The 17643-nt window shown below is 46.3% G+C and overlaps 1 protein-coding gene across 7 annotated transcripts in view; it reads right to left on the reverse strand.

The window, feature by feature from the left end:
- Positions 1–17643, reverse strand: part of rufy3 (RUN and FYVE domain containing 3) — a 69827-nt gene that overhangs the window by 15704 nt on the left and 36480 nt on the right. For 4 of the 7 annotated variants that reach the window (XM_060851779.1, XM_060851778.1, XM_060851782.1 and 1 more), the window contains 6 exons: positions 15591–15656; positions 14622–14691; positions 13778–13879; positions 11711–11827; positions 8496–8663; positions 6553–6650 (listed from right to left, as the gene is read on the reverse strand). In XM_060851779.1, coding sequence (XP_060707762.1) covers positions 6553–6650; positions 8496–8663; positions 11711–11827; positions 13778–13879; positions 14622–14691; positions 15591–15656 — 621 coding nt within the window. Of the gene's footprint in view, positions 1–185; positions 2237–6552; positions 6651–8495; positions 8664–11710; positions 11828–13777; positions 13880–14621; positions 14692–15590; positions 15657–17643 lie in introns of those variants that run through there. The other 3 variants (XM_060851783.1, XM_060851784.1, XM_060851785.1) reach the window with 1 other exon arrangement.

Raw genomic sequence — 17643 nt, forward strand, 5'->3', positions numbered from 1 at the left:
TAAAACAAAAGAAAGAGAGACGGGGGGGGAAGAGAATGTGGTGGATGCAGCGGGTGAAGGGGTGGGAATAGATCAAATTTAAAAACAAAAACAAAAAAAAAACAACTCAATGATGGTTAGGAACAACGAAAAAGAAACACACTGGCAATCTCGACCAAGGAAAGGGGTTCCAGACAGTGAGAAGGTTTCTTTCAATGTGTTTATTTGGATCTATTACTACACAGTTCACAATAATGATGGTTAATTAACAAAACAAGTCTTCGTTGACATTATTTTGCCCCCAGCAAAAACACATCTTGCACCAGAATTAACTCCAGTGCAACTGCCAACAGATCATCATTAACACAATCGATCGAGGCATGTTTAAATAAAAAATAATTCTGGACAGGATTGTGCAAAAGCTGATATCGGTTGCACGATTACCTCCTGCATTATCTAATTTGTTGAAAATTGGTTCATCTCTGAAAGCAACCATTTAGTCCCACACAACTCACAATTAATTCCACATATGCTACTTAATTCTGGATCCTCTAAGGTTAAGTTAAAATCCAGTTGTGTTTTGGCATCAGCCCACTGCAAGTTTACTTTAAACAGGAGGTCCTGTTGGAACACCTGGGAATGTGTACTCGTAAGGTCACAGATTATTCAAGATCGCAACTGGCAGAACAGGATCAAGGGGCTGAATGGCCTCTTCATGCGTCTCACACAGTGGTTTCAGCACCTGATCCCTTTCGACAGAATTTACCCAAAATGGGATTTGGCCAAATTGGATTGTCCAGTTGAAGTCCAAAAGGCATTACAATGTGTGGCAGCTTTCATTTGCAAATAATCGCATCCCAAATTATTAGAGTGAAATCTTATCAGCATCATCACACCATTTCATGTTGCAGAATTTGGAATTGAAAAATTGTCAGTGTGTTTGTCTAAAGTTATGAAACTGAGATTCTCTGAGCTTAAAGCAGTGAACCAGCCATGAAGTGAAAACATGGGAACTGCTGTGTCCAATGTATCATTTCTCAACATTTCTCTGTCATGTATCATCAAAGCTCTGCATTTCCATTTAACCTGATCCTACTCTCAGTCTCCATCATCCCTCAAGCTGTTTGTATTTTTTAAAAAAATACTTTCTGAACAATCCCACCCATTTAATCAGTGCTGGCATTATTAGGTGGCATTCCTAATCTACGAGCAATCCCCACTTTACCAAACAGAACGCAAGTATAGTTGGTCATGCTGCACCTCCTTTACTGCTTTCCATAACTCATAGGAGTGGAAGGCAGGCCATTCGGCCCATCGAGTCCACTCCGCTAATCATCATCATGCAATGAAAGTGCCCTCAATAAATTTGACTCCAGCACACCTCAAAAAAAACTTGCCTGGACCAAAACACTTTGCTCAACTCAGGACCTTGCGAAACCAACATTCCTGATCTTTCCGATGGGCGCCATTCAGCGACAAAGAGAAAGCAAAAGCAGAGCAGAATTGGTCAGGGACAAACCAGGAAGAGGGTGAACTTGTCGGTTGATCTCTGAAGCTCAAATCCATCAAAACCCAATCTGTTTCAAACTCTAAACTCGGTCTTGCTCTGCTAAAGCCAGAGGGGTTATCGCTGCACCCAGTGCAGTACTCTGCAGCCTGGAGGTTATCCCAGTTGGCAGTCACGCCATACACTAAACTGGTCAAATGGATCTTTTTAATGAAACACTTCAGGTCAAACTATAATGTAGGGAGACAGCGAAGATGTGTGAGAGATAATAAGGCAAATCCACTGTGCAAACTTAAATAACTAAGATTATAAAATTTAAGTTCTACAACGCATCAACTCAGACAAGCCCAATCAACAGCGACTCAATTGCACTCGAACCTGTGCCCCAAGTTAAAACAACAATTACTTTGAAAGGGGATCTCTGCTGCAAGTGGTCAGTGACTCTCAAGAGTATTGCTCCATTCACAGAGCAGTAACAAAACCAGGCCAGGGGGAAATGGTGGCTATAAAAGGGCTGCCAGTGAAACATGAAGTACTCAAATACTATAATAAACATCTCTCTGTATTGGTTTTTAAATTGGGGAAAAAAATGCTGCACTTCAAACTGTAACCACAACTTTGAAAAAAAAAGGTTTTCTCTTCTGTTGCCGGGCTAGTAGAATGTCTTCTCCTCTCGGTGCCTAGTGTCTCTGTACCAGCTTTCCTGCTGCAGTGTTTAGATTCCTAGCTTGCTTCATCAAATCATTTTCACTTTTTTGAGACAGGGCAAAAAGGGAAGGTGGTGGGTGAGAGAGATTGCAAAAATAAAAAAAAAGTAGGGAAGATGAAACAAAAACAAGGAGAAAGAAAGAGAAACACAGTAAACAGAACTTCCATGAACAAACGTTCAGGTCAAATTCGTCTTTTGAGCTAAGCACTTGAGTCTTAAAATCAGTTTCAACGCACTCATCACCCCCGAGATTGTACAGGTACAAACACTGCTTTGGAAACGCTTGTGTGCAGGGTACTCTCCCCATCAGGTCCACGTGGTCTACTCCCAGCCATACAGGGTAGACCATTTAGGACAGAGATGAGGAGAAACTTCTTCACCCAGAGAGTGGTGGCTGTGTGGAATGCTCTGCCCCAGAGGGCAGTGGAGGCCTAGTCTCTGGATTCATTTAAGAAAGAGTTGGATAGAGCTCTCAAAGATAGTGGAATCAAAGGTTATGGAGATAAGGCAGGAACAGGATACTAATTAGGAATGATCAGCCATGATCATATTGAATGGCGGTGCAGGCTCGAAGGGCTGAATGGCCTACTCCTGCAACCCATTGTCTATCTCTCTCATACAGAAAGCAGGGAACAGTGTTGACTGGAGGGGTCTGGGGAGGAACAACAGGATGGAGTCTGCAGCGAGGGGTAATTACTTCAATTATAGTGTCCCCACCTCTGGGTGCAAGCAGCCTCTCAGAATCACTGGCTGGAGTGGTGAGGATTGATTGGGGGAAAATGATCCACTCACTGTTTTTTTAGACAAGACCTAACTCCCCTCCACCAGCTGCATCTTACTGAAGGAAGGGGCCTGCCATTGTATCACAGAATCCCTCCAGTGTGGAAGCAGGCCATTTAGCCCATCGAGTTGACACTGACCCTGAGAAGAGCACCCACATCCAGCCTCTACCCTATCCCTGTAACCCTGCATTTCCCGTGGCCATTCCACCTAGTATAAACCCCAAACAGTGGTCCCAAGACTGCAATCAAACCCGGGTCCCTGGCACCGTGAGGCAGCAGTGCTAACCACTGAACCTCCGCACCATAATGGGTGTTAGTGATTGTAGTTCATACAGACTCCTTTTTCTTAAAACAAAAATCAATAGACTATGCAGAGCACTGTTGAAGCAGTTGCTTGGTCGGTGAATTAAATGGATCTCTCTGTAAACTGACCTGAGGAAGGGTCACTCAACCCAAATTATTAACTTTGATTTCTCTCCACAGATGCTGTCATGTCCATTGAGTTTTTCCAACAATTTCTGGTTTTGTTTCTCTGCATAAACTGGCCTTGCCCCTGCGAGTGCTGACCCCCTTCCACCTCCAACCCACACTGTCCCAGAGTTTGACGTTCTCAGAGGCTGGTGTGTACATTCTGCACACTGTCTCTGCAACAGGTGGTGGGTGTTTGAATAAAAGGACAAGTTGAAATGTCCAACCATCCAAATCGAGTGCGCAGGGAGGGGGAACCATCTTCAACAAACAGCGCCTCCTGCCCCATCACTCATACTCTGTAACTAAACCACGAGAGGGGAACAATTGAGGCAGAGGAAAGCAGTAACCCTGGGGACCGTCTCAGAGGAGAAAGCTTCCAGGCATCAGACGCGATGCTGATCGAATTTCACTCGAGCAGCATTTCTGACAGATTCAGGCAAACGCCCAGCATCAGGTTTGCTTATAGCTCACACAAACACAAAGTGCAGCAGACTGTGCACAGGACAGAGACAGGGAGCGTGAGAGGCGACACACGAAAAGGGGGGGGGGGGGGGTGAACGCGCGGGGGGGGGGTGGCGAGAATGCAAGATGGAGGGGACAAACGAGCAATGCAGGTTACCGAGTACAATTTACTGGGAGAACAATGGAAGGAGATTAACCCAACAACTCTTTCACAGAGCCATTGCAGACAGAAGGGACTGAATGGCCTCCATGAGAGGTATCTAAAACAATGGGGAGATCCCGACTGGAATCTGGAAATGGAACTCTCAAACAGCATTCTGTTTATTTAAAACTTGGGAAAAATTAATTGAACAAAGGTGTTGAGTCTGTCGAAGAGACAACTATTAGATGTAGTTTGCCCGCTGAGCTGGAAGGTTCATTTCCAGACGTTTCGTCACCCTACTCGGTAACATCTTCAGTGGGCCTCCTGAAAACAAACCTTCCAGCTCAGCGAGCAAATCTACATCCAGAACCTCACCCTGAGCTACAAACCTCAAAACTTGCAGAGACAACTGTTATTTATCTCGGATCGATCTACTCAGTGACAGTGTTGAACTTTGTTTCAGCTCTCCCAGGCCCCTGTCCAGCTCGTGAAGGTGGTCACTGTCTGGGACACTACAGAATGGTGGGACAGACGCGAAGGGATGGAGAGAGCACAGTGAAGATTCACCAGACTGATTCCTGGACGGCAGGACTGAGAGGAAGTGAGGCCTGCAGATGCTGGAGACCAGAGTCCAAGAGTTTGGTGCTGGAAATGCACAGCAGGTCAGGCAGCATCCGAGGAGCAGGAGAAGTCGACATTTCGAGCATAAGCTCTTCATCAGGATTGAGGGGATGGCCCCAAGGGGGCAGAGAGATAAATGGGAGGGGGGTGGGACTTGGGTAAGGTACTGGGAATGTGATAGGTAGAGGGAGGTGGGGGTGAAAGTGATAGGTCAGAGGGGAGAGCGGAGCAGATAGGTGAAAGGAAGATGGACAGGTGGGACAGTTCAAGAGGGCAGTGCTGAGTTGGAGGGTTGGATCTGGGATGAGGTGGGGGTCAGGGAGATAAGGAAACTAGTGAAATCCACATTAGATTGACATTCTATCACGTCCCCAGCTACCTTCCCCACAGTCCTACCGCCTCCCATATGTCTCTCAGCCCACTTGGACCACCCCATCACTCCTGATGAAGAGCTTATGCTCGAAATGTCAATTCTCCTGCTCCTCGGATGCTGCCTGACTGGCTGCGCTTTTCCAGCACCACACGTTTTGATGGAGGACTGAGGTATGAAGACAGACAGGATCAGTCAGGACTGTATTCACTGGAGCTTGGAAGACTGGGGAGGTGGGTCGGGAAAGAGATCTCACAGAAGCCTATAAAATTCCAACAGAACAAGTTGCCAACGATCGCCAGGGTCACAGTGTAAGGATAAGGGGTAGGAACCTCTTCACCCAGAGAGTGGGGAGCGTGTGGAATTCTCTGCCACAGAAAGCAGTTGAGGCCATTGAATGTTTTCAGGAAGCAACTCAATATAGTTCTCAGGGCTAAAGGGATTGAAGGGTGTGGGGAGAAAGTGGGAACAGGGGACTGACATGGATGATTGGTCATGATCATATTGAATGGCAAAGCAGACTTGACGGGCCAAATGGCCTCCTCCTGCTCCTAGTTTCTATAAGGTTCATATTTTTAACATCCACACTCTCTCACACGCACAACTTCACTCCCTCATGGTCTGACCACACTCGGGAGCATACAGCTCCCAGCATTCCCACACTGGAATAGGACGATCCATTCAGTTTAATTCCTTTGACCGAGGTAGCGCCAATGACACAATGGGGACAGTGATGCTGGGAATGGGAGTGTCAGCATGGGGCTAGACTGCAACGTGCATCAAGGAATGGAGCAAGATACAATCAAAGCCAAAATACAGGGGACTGGAGCAGTCACAGGAATCAGAATCCCTCCAATATAGAAGCAGAGCATTCAGCCCATTGAGTCCACATTGACCTTCTGGAGAGCATCCAACCCAGCCCCACTCCCCACCCTAACACTGTAAACCTGCATTATCCGTTGCTAACCCACCTAGCTTGTACAGCCCTAGACACTATGGGCAATGTAGCATGGCCCATTCACCTAACCTGCACATCTTCTGGACTGTGGGAGGAAACCGGAGCACCCAGAGGAAACCCACGCAGACACGGGGAGAATGTCTGTGTGGAGTTTGTACAGTCGCTCAAGGGTGGAATTGAACCTGGGTCCCTGGTGCTGAGAGGCCTGGGCCGCTGCAGCTACTGAGCCACCGTGCTGGGAGTGAAAGGCAGAGAGGGCCAAACATACCCCAGTATTAAAGTCATGCTATGCATTAAACAGCCCACAGGTGACAGGTTTTCAGCTGTGATGGTTATTCCATCCAGGATTATTTACATTTCTATTACTGAGAGGGGGGGCCCTCCTGAGTGGAAAATCACCCAAATCCTCCTCTCTTATATCCCAGCTCTCAGTTCTGGATGGGGATATTTGTTGCTTCATAAAACAGCACTCTGCTGTTCAGAGTGGGGACAGACATGGATTTCCCGAATAACCCGCAAACCAACCGTGCCCAGACTCGCTGTTCATTTACCTTCGCTCCAGCTGTTTAATTGTACAGCTCATCTGATTCGCTTTCTCCTCCAAACGAGTAATGATTTCATTCTTCTGTCTAATCACATTATCAGAGCCCTGTGATATTTCAGAAAAGAACCACAATTTGCAAAACAGTTAAATAACGAAACCATGAGAGACCGACCCAAGTCTGTCTGACAAGAGTCCCTCAGTGTGTTTAGGGAACGTATAACCCACAGCTCCCAATACGGAGCATGTTAATCTCAATCCCCCGGTGGGGGTGGGGGGGAGGAAGTTTCATGTCCCCCACATCCCCAGGCCCCCCTCACTTTCTCTCTTTCAAATTGATGTACTTCGACTCCGCTATTAACACCTCCTGTGGATGTAAACTTAGTCTCTTCTACAACCATTAACACTACCATTATCTACTGTTCTGACACACCTCAGAACTCTAATCACCCTCGATTCCTAACCTCACCCTAACCCAGCTCATCCCCACCTTTCTCTAAAATCCACCACTTCCCCACCTCTCCCTGCCTGCTCAAAGACATCCTATTGAAAGTAAAATACTCCCAATGTTGGAGATCGGGCATACAAAAAGGAAATTCTGGAGAAACCCAGGTCTGGCTGCATTGAGAGTGCAAGAGACTGTGTGAGAGAGCCATAGAGATGTACGGCACAGAAACAGGTCCTTTGGTTCAACTTGTCCATGCCAACCAGTTATCCTTAACTAATCTAGTCCCATTTGTCAGCATTTGACTCACATCCCTCTAAACCCTTCCTATTCATATACCCATCCAGATGCCTTTTAAATCTTGTAATTGTATCAGCCTCCACCACTTCCTCTGACAGCTCATTCCATACATGTACCACTCTCTGCCTGAAAATGTTGCCCCTTAGATCCCTTTTATATCTTTCCTCTCTCACCTTAAGCCTATGCCCTCTAGTTCTGGACTCTCCAACCCAGGAAAAAGAGCATTCTATTTACCCTGTATATGCCCCTCATGATTTTATAAACCTCTAGAAGGTCACCACTCAACCTCCTACACTCCATGAAAAAGAAATCCCATTTTATCCAGCCTCTCCTTCTGACTCAAACCCTCCAGCCCCAGCAACATCCTGCTAAGTCTTTTCTGAACACTGTCCAGTTTAATAATATCCTTCCTATAACCGGACGGCCAGACCTGGACACAGTGTTCCAGAAGAGGCCTCACCAATGTTCTGTACAACCTCAACATGACGTCCCAACTCAAAGCTATAACTCAATGCTATACTCAAAGGTCTGAGCAATGAAGGCAAGTATGCCAAACGCCTTCCTAACGATCCTGTCTATGCAAATCTCAAAGAATTATATATGTTAATCCCAGAAATTGTTGGGAAAACTCAGTAGGTCCGACAGTACCTGAGGAGAGAAATCAGAGTTAACGTTTTGGGTGCAGTGACCATCCCTCAGAACTAAACTTGGAAACAGACCTGGCCGCTAGACCTGAAACATTAATTTTGCTTTCTCTCCACGGATGTTAACAGACATGCTGAGTTTTCCCAGAAATTTGGGATTTTGTTTCTGATCTACAAGGACTGCTTTAAATTTGGAATCTTGTTTGAGCTGCCCAATATTAATTCACTGCACTGTGTGGTGTGACACTGCTAAGGACAGGCAAATGGGTCAATCTTCTTTGGTCACCGCTCCCACCAGACGTGGGTGCCATTGGTGAGGCCTTCCTGGTGAAACCGTTGCGAATTGCTCTTTTGAAAACACAGTGGTGTAGCTGCCTTGTTGAATAGCTATACCTAAAGAGCTGCTAGCCAGGTCAGCATGAAGGCTAGTGTTTCCTATCATCAGCAGCACACAAATACTGAGGGAACACACTGCCCATGTCAAGCACCAGCTGGTGTTTCTACATCATAAGGCACCATATCAATGTTTTTGTTGTTGCCACACCAACTCGCTGTGTTGCTTACCTGAAGTTTTTGGGACAGTTCATGGTTGAGAGCCTGGACATCGTCCAGCTGTTGCCGGAATGTTACCAACACGTCTTGTTTGTCACAGATGTCTTTTTCCAGCATTTTCATAGCTAGTTCCATCTCTTGCTTCATACCAATCTGAACCTCCAACTCTTTCTCAACATCCTAAACCAGCCAGAGAGGTGAAAAGTTTAAATTAGTTTCCGCACAAATGGATATTCTCCCAGATCCCATTCTGGTTCTTAGTGAGTATTTAAACTACAAATTGGCACAGCACTTGGAGATGGTACCATTGGGGCCCATTCAGTCTTGGCTCTCTCTTTGAGAGAGTTCCCCACAGCCCTGCAATTTCTTCCTTGCGGCATGGTGACCCAGTGGTTAGCACTGCTGCCTCTCAGCACCAGGGTGCCAGGTTCGATTCCAGCCTTGGGCAACTCCAGTCTATGTGGAGTTTGCACGTTCTCCCCGTGTCTGCGTGGGTTTTTTTTCAGGTACTCCGATTTCCTCCCACAGTCCAAAGATGTGCAGGTCAGGTGAATTGCCCATAGTGTTAGGCGCATTAGTCAGAGGGAAATGGGGTTGGGTGCGTTACTCTTCGGAGGGTCAGTGTGGACTTGTTGGGCCGAAGGGCCTGTTTCCACAGTGTAGGGAATCTATCTATCCAATTGCCTTTTGAGAATTCTGATGGAATCTGCTTCCAACATCGCTTTGCACACAGCACAACACCTTGGGTTACAGGATAAGGTAAAGGAATGCTGTCCCTAGGGTTGGTGTGACTCAACGGGTTGAATGTCCTGCTGTCAGGATTCTATGATTCTAACTCGTTGTGTGTAAAGATTTCTCATCGCTCCCTTGTAGTTTCTTTAGGATTTCCCATAAACCTCTGGCTACTGATCCTCGAGGACACTGGAAATCACTCAAATTGCCCCACGATCACTGCATCTCACTTCACAAAGTAATAGCCACCTGACCAATTCATAAAGATGACAACTCAAAAGAACATGGAGTCAACTCCAAAATTACTGTTGAGAACCACAGACCTTTTACAAAATTTTCTTCCCTTTCTCTCATTCCTGTCAAATTCCTAACCCAACCAACACAAATTACTCAAGGATTGTGAGCCCGACAGTGTAGTTTCTTGCAGTTAAAACTCAAACAAATGTTTCTTTAAAGACTTAATATAATAAAGTGGAATCAAATCCCAGAGCACTTCCAGTAACCCCTGCTCACGTGCAAACCAGAGGGTCACTGCGCTGCAGGCGAGGGGAGAGGTCCAGAATGTTCTTCCTGTGATCTCAGACGGTCCATTCCAGACACTAACCACTGAATTGAGCCCATCACTCTGTACCCCAACGACCCATCCAAACCGGGCTGAATGGCCTTGCTGAGCTCTAACTGCTTTATTATACTGTTGGAGACGGGACATTTGGAGGGATATAGACCAGGAACAGGCAGGTGGGACCAGTTTAGTTTGGGATTATGTTCAGCATGGACTGGTTGGACTGAAGGGTCTATTTCTGTGCTGTATGACTCTATGTGAGCAGGAGTTAGTTAGCTCAGTTAGCAGGAACACTAAATTGTGATGTACACAGTACAGTTGGAGTAAGCCAGTCAGTCCCGAGATTATAGCTGATTATCTACATTGGTGTTGTTTTACTGTGCTATTCTACGTTGCTTGATGTCATTAGAAACTACAAATGTATCAATTTCGGTCAACAACACTGGCGTGGAAATTTTCAAAGATTCCCCAACCTCAAAGCTAAGCAACTTCTCTTTTTCAGTCTGAAACAGCCTGCCTTTACTGTGCACCTGCACTAGACATCCACACTGCGCACCCCCCCCCCCCTCTCCCCCCCCCCCCCCCCCCCCCCCCCCCCCCCCCCCCCCCACACACACACACACACACACTCCCCCCTCCCCCACACTCTCAGACAGTCCATCCCACACCCTAACCACCCAATGACTACAAAAGGTTATCCCCATCTTATCATCACTCCTTTGGTCAGTCTCCACCAATCAATGCCCTCGGATTCTTGATCCTTCCACCAATGGGACCTGGTTTTCTCTCCCTCTCTCTGCTCTGCCCAGACCTCTCGTGATTTTGAAAACCTCAATCAAAATTCCTCACGTCTGTCTCTGCCCAGGGAGCACCCGCCCAGCCTTTCCAACCTACCGATAAACTAAACCACAGAAATATTTACACAAACCCAGAGAATGGATTTAAAATACAAAAAAACCTCACCTGACTCAGGGTACTGGTGAGTTTAGACCCCTCTCACTGGCTGATTGAACAGGAACAGTCAAGTGATCGTAACAATGTCAACAACGTGGACTTGAGAATCCAAGTTCCCTGATTAGGCCTAATTACTAGCTACAATCAGGGAGCCCTGGCTGACAGATATAAACAGGAGGGTTCCACGGTTACGTTAGGGCCCGGGTGTCCTTGGAGAAGGAGCACACGGTGTCCACCAACACCCTGGAGTTGTTCAGGGAGAGGTGGGTGCCGCAGGGAGTGGAGTGCATTTCCCCCTCCAACTCTTATTTTGATTTAGTCCCTGCCCTGCCTTTCACTGTTTGATCACACAGCATTGCCCTTTGACATGAAGAGCACAGCTTGTCACTGGCCACTCGGGTGTTTTCCTATCTTCCTGGTGGTGGGAATTGAATAAAGATTTGTGCACTGTGTCTCACACCTGCATGCACACACCATGGGTACTGGGGAAAAAATAAGCACTACCGCAGTTAGGCGGGAGTGTGGGGTTAATGAAAGAAAAAGGAAACAAGGAAAATTGAAAGAAAAAAGAAAAAAGAAAATGAGAAATAGAAAAAAAGAAAGAAAATTAAATAAAATAAACAGGAGGGTTAGGGGTTCTGTTCACTCTGAGAGCTGGGTGTGTGTCAAGGACTCTCCCCGTGTAAATAAAGGGCGACGGGATCCTGGCCTCCCAGGGAGTTAATTCAAACAGGAAAAGATAAACCTGAACAGGACACGTTTTGGGCTAGGACTTGGGATTGTAGCCCAGAATCTGTAAGGTCAGATTCAATGCATGTTTCCAAAAGCGAATCTGATTATTATCTGACGGGGAAAACACAGACCACACCGCAGGGGAAATAGGTCAGCTGCTCCTGAAGGGCCAGCACGGGAGATGGACTGAATGGTCTCCCCTTGTGCTGTGATCATTCTATAACCCTATCACATTGTAGTGACCGACCAGACGGAGCTGTGTCTCCTCCTTCAGTTGTTTCCTGGTCTCAGTGTGGACATCATCTGTCCCCTGGCGAGGGGGTCTCGGAACCTGTCCCTCCGCATTCCCATCTGGCTTCCCCACCTGCAAAACACAAAAGCATTGAACTTTAGACATCAGAAACTGGGCAAAATGTCAGAACAACAAAACAGTGCGGAATTCTTTCATGACCTACAGACACAAAATCCCATCCCTGGATTTCCTTTTAAAAACCAGCTATATTCAGTGTTTTGCCGATACTAGAATCATCCCGTTGTGGTTTCTGACAAACTGATGGAGGACCTCAGGGGGATGGGTGATGATTGTTTATTTAATGCTCAGGTATGGAGAGGAGCCACTCAACACTGAGTGGATACAGTTCACCCGGAAATTACAGCTTGCACATTATAATTCTCACACTTCAGTATCCTCATGTCCTATATTATTTTTGAGTCTACCTCCTTCACAGACACTGGCTGTTCTTTCACCCACCTCCTCCAACAGTCTGGCTTTTAGCCACTGGTCTTGATAATCTGAATGCCCCGTGAATGCTATCCATTTAGCTTCCACATGCTTTGCTAGTTTTGTTTGTTACCGACTACCTTTAATCATTAACTAGCTTAACCCCTACCCCTACACACAGATATTAAGAAGTGTATTATTTATGAATTGCAACACCACCAGGAATAACAGCTCAGGTCTGGCCGAAGAGAGCTATCTCAATGTGTTATTTCGGTCAGTAGACTTCATGTCTCGCTTTTTAACTTTGGCCTAGAACACCGCAATGGGAAGACAGTGGCGTAATGACAATTGGACTGACCAGTAAACCACAGGTTAGGCTAATGGAGACATGGATTCACAGAATCAGACACAATAGCAGAGGCCCTTCAGCCCATTAGGTCTGTACTGTCAAAAATACACGACTGTCTACACTGGTCTGACTTTCACACATTCAGTTCACAGCCTTGAACGTTATGACACATCAAACACTCATCCAGGACGGCTGGTCAAATTAAAATTCAGTTAATAAAGATCTGGAATTACAAATCTTGTCTCAGTAATGATGATCATGTGAACTACCACTGATTGCTGCAAAACCCACCTGGTTCACCAAAGTCCTTGAGGAAACGATATCTGCCGTCCTTAACTGACCCACAGCAATGTGGTTGATCCTTAACTACCTTTTAAAATGACTCAGTAAACCACCGAGATCGAGGACAATTAGGGACAGACAGCCAGGACACCCACGTCCCATGAAAGGGTGCAGAAGTTCAGTGGGAACAAGAGTTTATAACAGCACAAAGACAACACAGGAGTGTAGAACCTTCAATCTATCATCAGGCTAACATCCAATCTCCTTAACCAATGGGGATTTAAAAGAATTGAGAAGAAACTAGAGAAACAACAAGAGAAATAGAACCTTGAGAGTGATTATTAACACATGATAAACTGTTCCCTTTCTAGAGTGTGGCCTGAATCCCATCAAGTGTACCTGCAGAGTTAAAAGGTCCAGACTGATTGGAATATTCATAATTGGATCCAGTTAACATGGCGCTACTGTCCCACCAAGATCCAGTGAATAAAATACCTCCAGAGATGTTCTCTTCAGCGAACCACACCCAATTTGTGGGAATAAATCACTATTAGATCAGCAAAGCCAAATGAATCAGCGAACTTAATACAGGAGTTGAAGTGCTCTTGCCCCAACTAGGAATGCCAGGCAGAAACTGGCCGCTGAGACTAATTCCCATTTCAGAGCTAAAACAGCAATCAAACTCTAACAGTTCTTACAAAATGGAAACACATTAACTTCACCCAGCTACTGCTCAGGGTGAGTTATTCAGCCAATAAGTTAGGAATAGGTCGCGGCAGCTTAGTTCCTGCATGTTTGATTTAAAACACTGAACTACCTCAAGATATCCCACCACAGCAGAGATGCTACATAAATGCAGGTTTTCCTTATTGAAATTAATTTCCTACTGTTTTAAGGAAGGGGGGCAAAGTGATTGGAGATGAATTTTAACCAACACTGTGCGCCCCTCCTAATGTACCTACTTCCATCTTCTTCCGAGTCGAGTCGGAGTAGAAGGCATTTTCCTGTTTAATTCGTTCCGTCTCTTCCTGCAAGGTGATGATTCGGTTGTTTGCTACAGCGAGCTGTAAGTGGGGGCGGGGGGGGGGGGGGAAATAATGTAAACTTTAATCTTCCATGAAAAACAGGATGCACTACCATAGTATGAAAGCGACCTGCACCCCCACTCCCCGACAGGCAGAACACAGCGAAAAAATATGGCTCACAGAGCTGCGACTGTCTCACACAGCCAATCGGCCCATCAAGTCTGCTCTGCCATTCAATCATGGCGGACATATTTCTCAACCCCCATTCTCCCGCCTTCTCCCCATGACCCTTGATCCATTTACTAATCAAGAACCTGTCCATCTCGGTCTTTAATATCCTCAATGACTTGGCCTCCACAGCTCTCTGCGGCAATGACTTCCACAGATTCACCACCTTCTAGCTGAAGAAATTCCTCCCCATCTCCCTTCACTGAGGCTGTGCCTCAGATCAGAGTCTCCCCTCCCAGTGGAAACATCCTCTCCACGTCCACTCTCCCCAGGCCTCTCAGTATTGATCCCTTCATCCTTCTAAATTCCATCAAGTACAGACCCAGAATCCCCAGCTACTCCTCATCTGACAAGCTCAGTGTACTCAACAAGTCAAAGTCCAGCCCAAAAGGCACCTGGATGAGCAAAGTCCACCCTGGTATTCAAATCCTCCTCTGCCATTACACCAGTATGGTCAGACATTTACTGCAATTCTCTAACACCCAGCCTGCCACACTGTCTCGGACAGATCACACAGAAGAACACGGCATGAACTGCACCAACTTCCACTGACCTCTTCGGTAAGCTTTGTGTTCGATTTCTCCAACGCATCCACTTTTGCTTGTAGATTATTTACAGTTGCACTGCAAGAAAAACATTTATGTTAATTGAATAACGTGCAGGTTTCAGATTTACAGCACAGAAACTGGCCATTTAGCCCAACTGGCCCACCTCTTCCCTCACAGGTTTACATCAGTCTATATTATTCACCTTGAGCAATCACTGTGGGAATGGCACCACATTCTTATCACCTTGGGTTTCCTCCGGGTACTCCGGTTTCCTCCCACAGTCCGAAGATGTGCACGTTAGGGTGGATTGGCCATGGGAAATTGCGGTTAGTGTCCAGGGATGTGCAGGCCAGGAGGGTTAGCCATGGGAAATACAGTGTTATAGGGATAGGATAGGGGCGTGGCTCTGGTTGGGATGCTTTTCGGAGGGTCGGTGTGGACACAATAGGCCGAGTGGCCTGCTTCCACACTGTGGGGACTCTCTGATTCTTAAAATAAAAGTCTCATGAATTCGCATATTGATTTATCAGTGACTTTCATATTGACGTCCTATTTCTGGACTTCAGCACAAATGGAAACATCTCCTCCAAGTCAAGCCTATTACATGCCTTGGAGAATAATTAACACCTCAGTAAGTGCACCCTTCAATCTTCTCTGTTCTGCAATCAGTGTCCCAGTCCGTTCAGATATCTGAGCTAGACCCTCTCAGTTTCAGGATCATCTTCCTAAATCATTTCTTCATTGGCACCTTCCTCAACACCTCGATTGTTTCTATAACTTGGAGACCCGAGCTCTCCAGCTGCAAACAGCAGCTCTGTAATCACTTTACCAGGGGACAGTGAGCAGGGAGGGGCTGTAATCACTTTACCAGGGGACAGTGAGCAGGGAGGGGCTGCTCAGTCTGTGATGATTTGTGAAAGTCTGACCCTGACTCTAATGTAGAGCTAGTCCTGGACCAACACATCATTTCATACCTTAGGTGTCGATTAAGTTCTTCCACGTAGTTTTTCTGATCCAAAATGGCAGTAATTTGCCCATCCCTAGGAAAGGAGATAATTCCTTCTTTTAAATTGGTCGAGTGCGCAACAGTGAGGCAAACATTAAAACATGACGAGCAGACCTGGTCACCAACTCCTGGTGGCATTCCCTCATTAATGCTCCCCCCTCAGAATCTGAAAGATGTGGGCTGGACCTCCCATGTAGCCCAATCACATCCAGAGTGACACTCTGATGCAATACTGAAAGAGTGTTGCATTTTCAGAGAGAGTAACTTTCAGGCAAGACCATTAACCTCAGATCACTTGTCATCTGAGACTGAAACATAGGAAGTAGAGGGGGAGGCGATTCAACCGTGCTCTGCCATCCCGTACAATCGCGGCTGAGCATCCAACTCAGTCCCTGTTCCTGCTTTCTCCCCCATATGGTGCGGCTGTACAGGACATTAGTTAGGCCACTTTTGTAATATTGTGAGCAATTCTGGTCCCCTTCCTATCGGAATGAAGTTGTGAAACTTGAAAGGGTTCTGAAAAGATTTACAATCTTGCCAGGGTTGGAGGATCTGAGCTACAGGAAGAGGCTGAATAAGCTGGGGCTGTTTTCCCTGCAGCGTCGGAGGCTGAGGGGTGACCTTATAGAGGTTTACAAAATCATGAGAGGCGTGGATAGGATAAATCAACAAAGTCTTTTCCCCGGGGTCGGGGAGTCCAGAACTAGAGGGCACAGGTTAGGGTGAGAGGGGAAAGATATAAAAAAGAGACCTAAGGGGCAATGTTTTCACTCAGAGGGTGGTACGTGTATGGAATGAGCTGCCAGAGGATGTGGTGGAGGCTGGTACGACTACAATATTTAAAAGGCATCTGGATGGGTACATGAATAGGAAGGGTTTAAGAGGATTATAGCAAAAGTGAATTCTGCAGATGCCGGAGACCAGAGTGTGGGGCTGGAAAAGCACAGCAGGTCAGGTGGCATCCGAGGAGCAGGAGAATCGATATTTCGAGCAAAAGCCTTTTATCAGGAATCCTGGCAAATGGGACTAGGTTTGGTTGGGCTATCTGGTTGGCATGGATATGTTGGACCAAAGGGTCTGTTTCCAAGCTGTACATCTCGATCACTCTTTAATCTCTTTAGCCCTGAGAACTATATCAAACCCCTTCTTGAAAACATTCAATGTTTTGGCCCCACCTACTTCCTGTGGGAGGGCACTCCACAGGTTCCCCACTCTCTGGGTGAAGAGATTTCTCCTCATCTCAATCTAAAATGGCCTTCCCAATATCCCTAGACTGTGACCCCTTGCTCATTGGGAACACCCTTCCTGTGTTTATCCTGTCTACTCCTATTAGAATTCTATAGGTTTCTATGAGAGTTCCCCTCTTTCTTCTAAGCTCGAGCGAATATAGTCCTAACTGAACCAATCAGTCTGACCATCCCAGGAACAAAAAAAACAAAAACTTGCTGGAAAGCACCTGTGAAGAAAAGTCAAAAGTTAACATTTCTGGTTTGACGATCATTCCTCAGAACAGGAATAGAGTCAGTCTAGGAAACCTTTGCTGCACTCCCTGAATTACCAGAACACCCTTCCTTGGATAAGGAGGCCCAAGCTGCATACAATATTCCAGGGGTGATCTCACCAAGTCCCCTGTATAAGTGCAGCAAGATATCCCTGCTTCTGTACTTTGCTGACACAAGATCCCATGGAAACATCTGGCAGCAGAGGATTTACTCTGTCAAAAGCAACATTCCTGCCTCAGTCAGCATCCCTATCAGATGACCCAGCCATTGCCATGTTGCTGTTGGTGGGATCCTGCTATGTGTGAATCACCGGTCACATTTTCTGATGTACAACATGCAGCTGCACTTATAAAGATTTTCTGTAAACTGCCTCAGGATGTCCCAAGACTGCCAGAGGTACTACAGAAATGCAAGTCTAATTTACAAGTTCTCTACGACAAAATGTTACATGGATCGCTCAATTCAAGAGTTATTTTCAACCATGAATGGCCAGCGTTTCACGAGAAGTATTGTGTACAG

This window comes from Hemiscyllium ocellatum, chromosome 36 (genome assembly GCF_020745735.1).
Source record: "Hemiscyllium ocellatum isolate sHemOce1 chromosome 36, sHemOce1.pat.X.cur, whole genome shotgun sequence".
Classification (NCBI taxonomy): Eukaryota; Metazoa; Chordata; class Chondrichthyes; order Orectolobiformes; family Hemiscylliidae; genus Hemiscyllium; species Hemiscyllium ocellatum.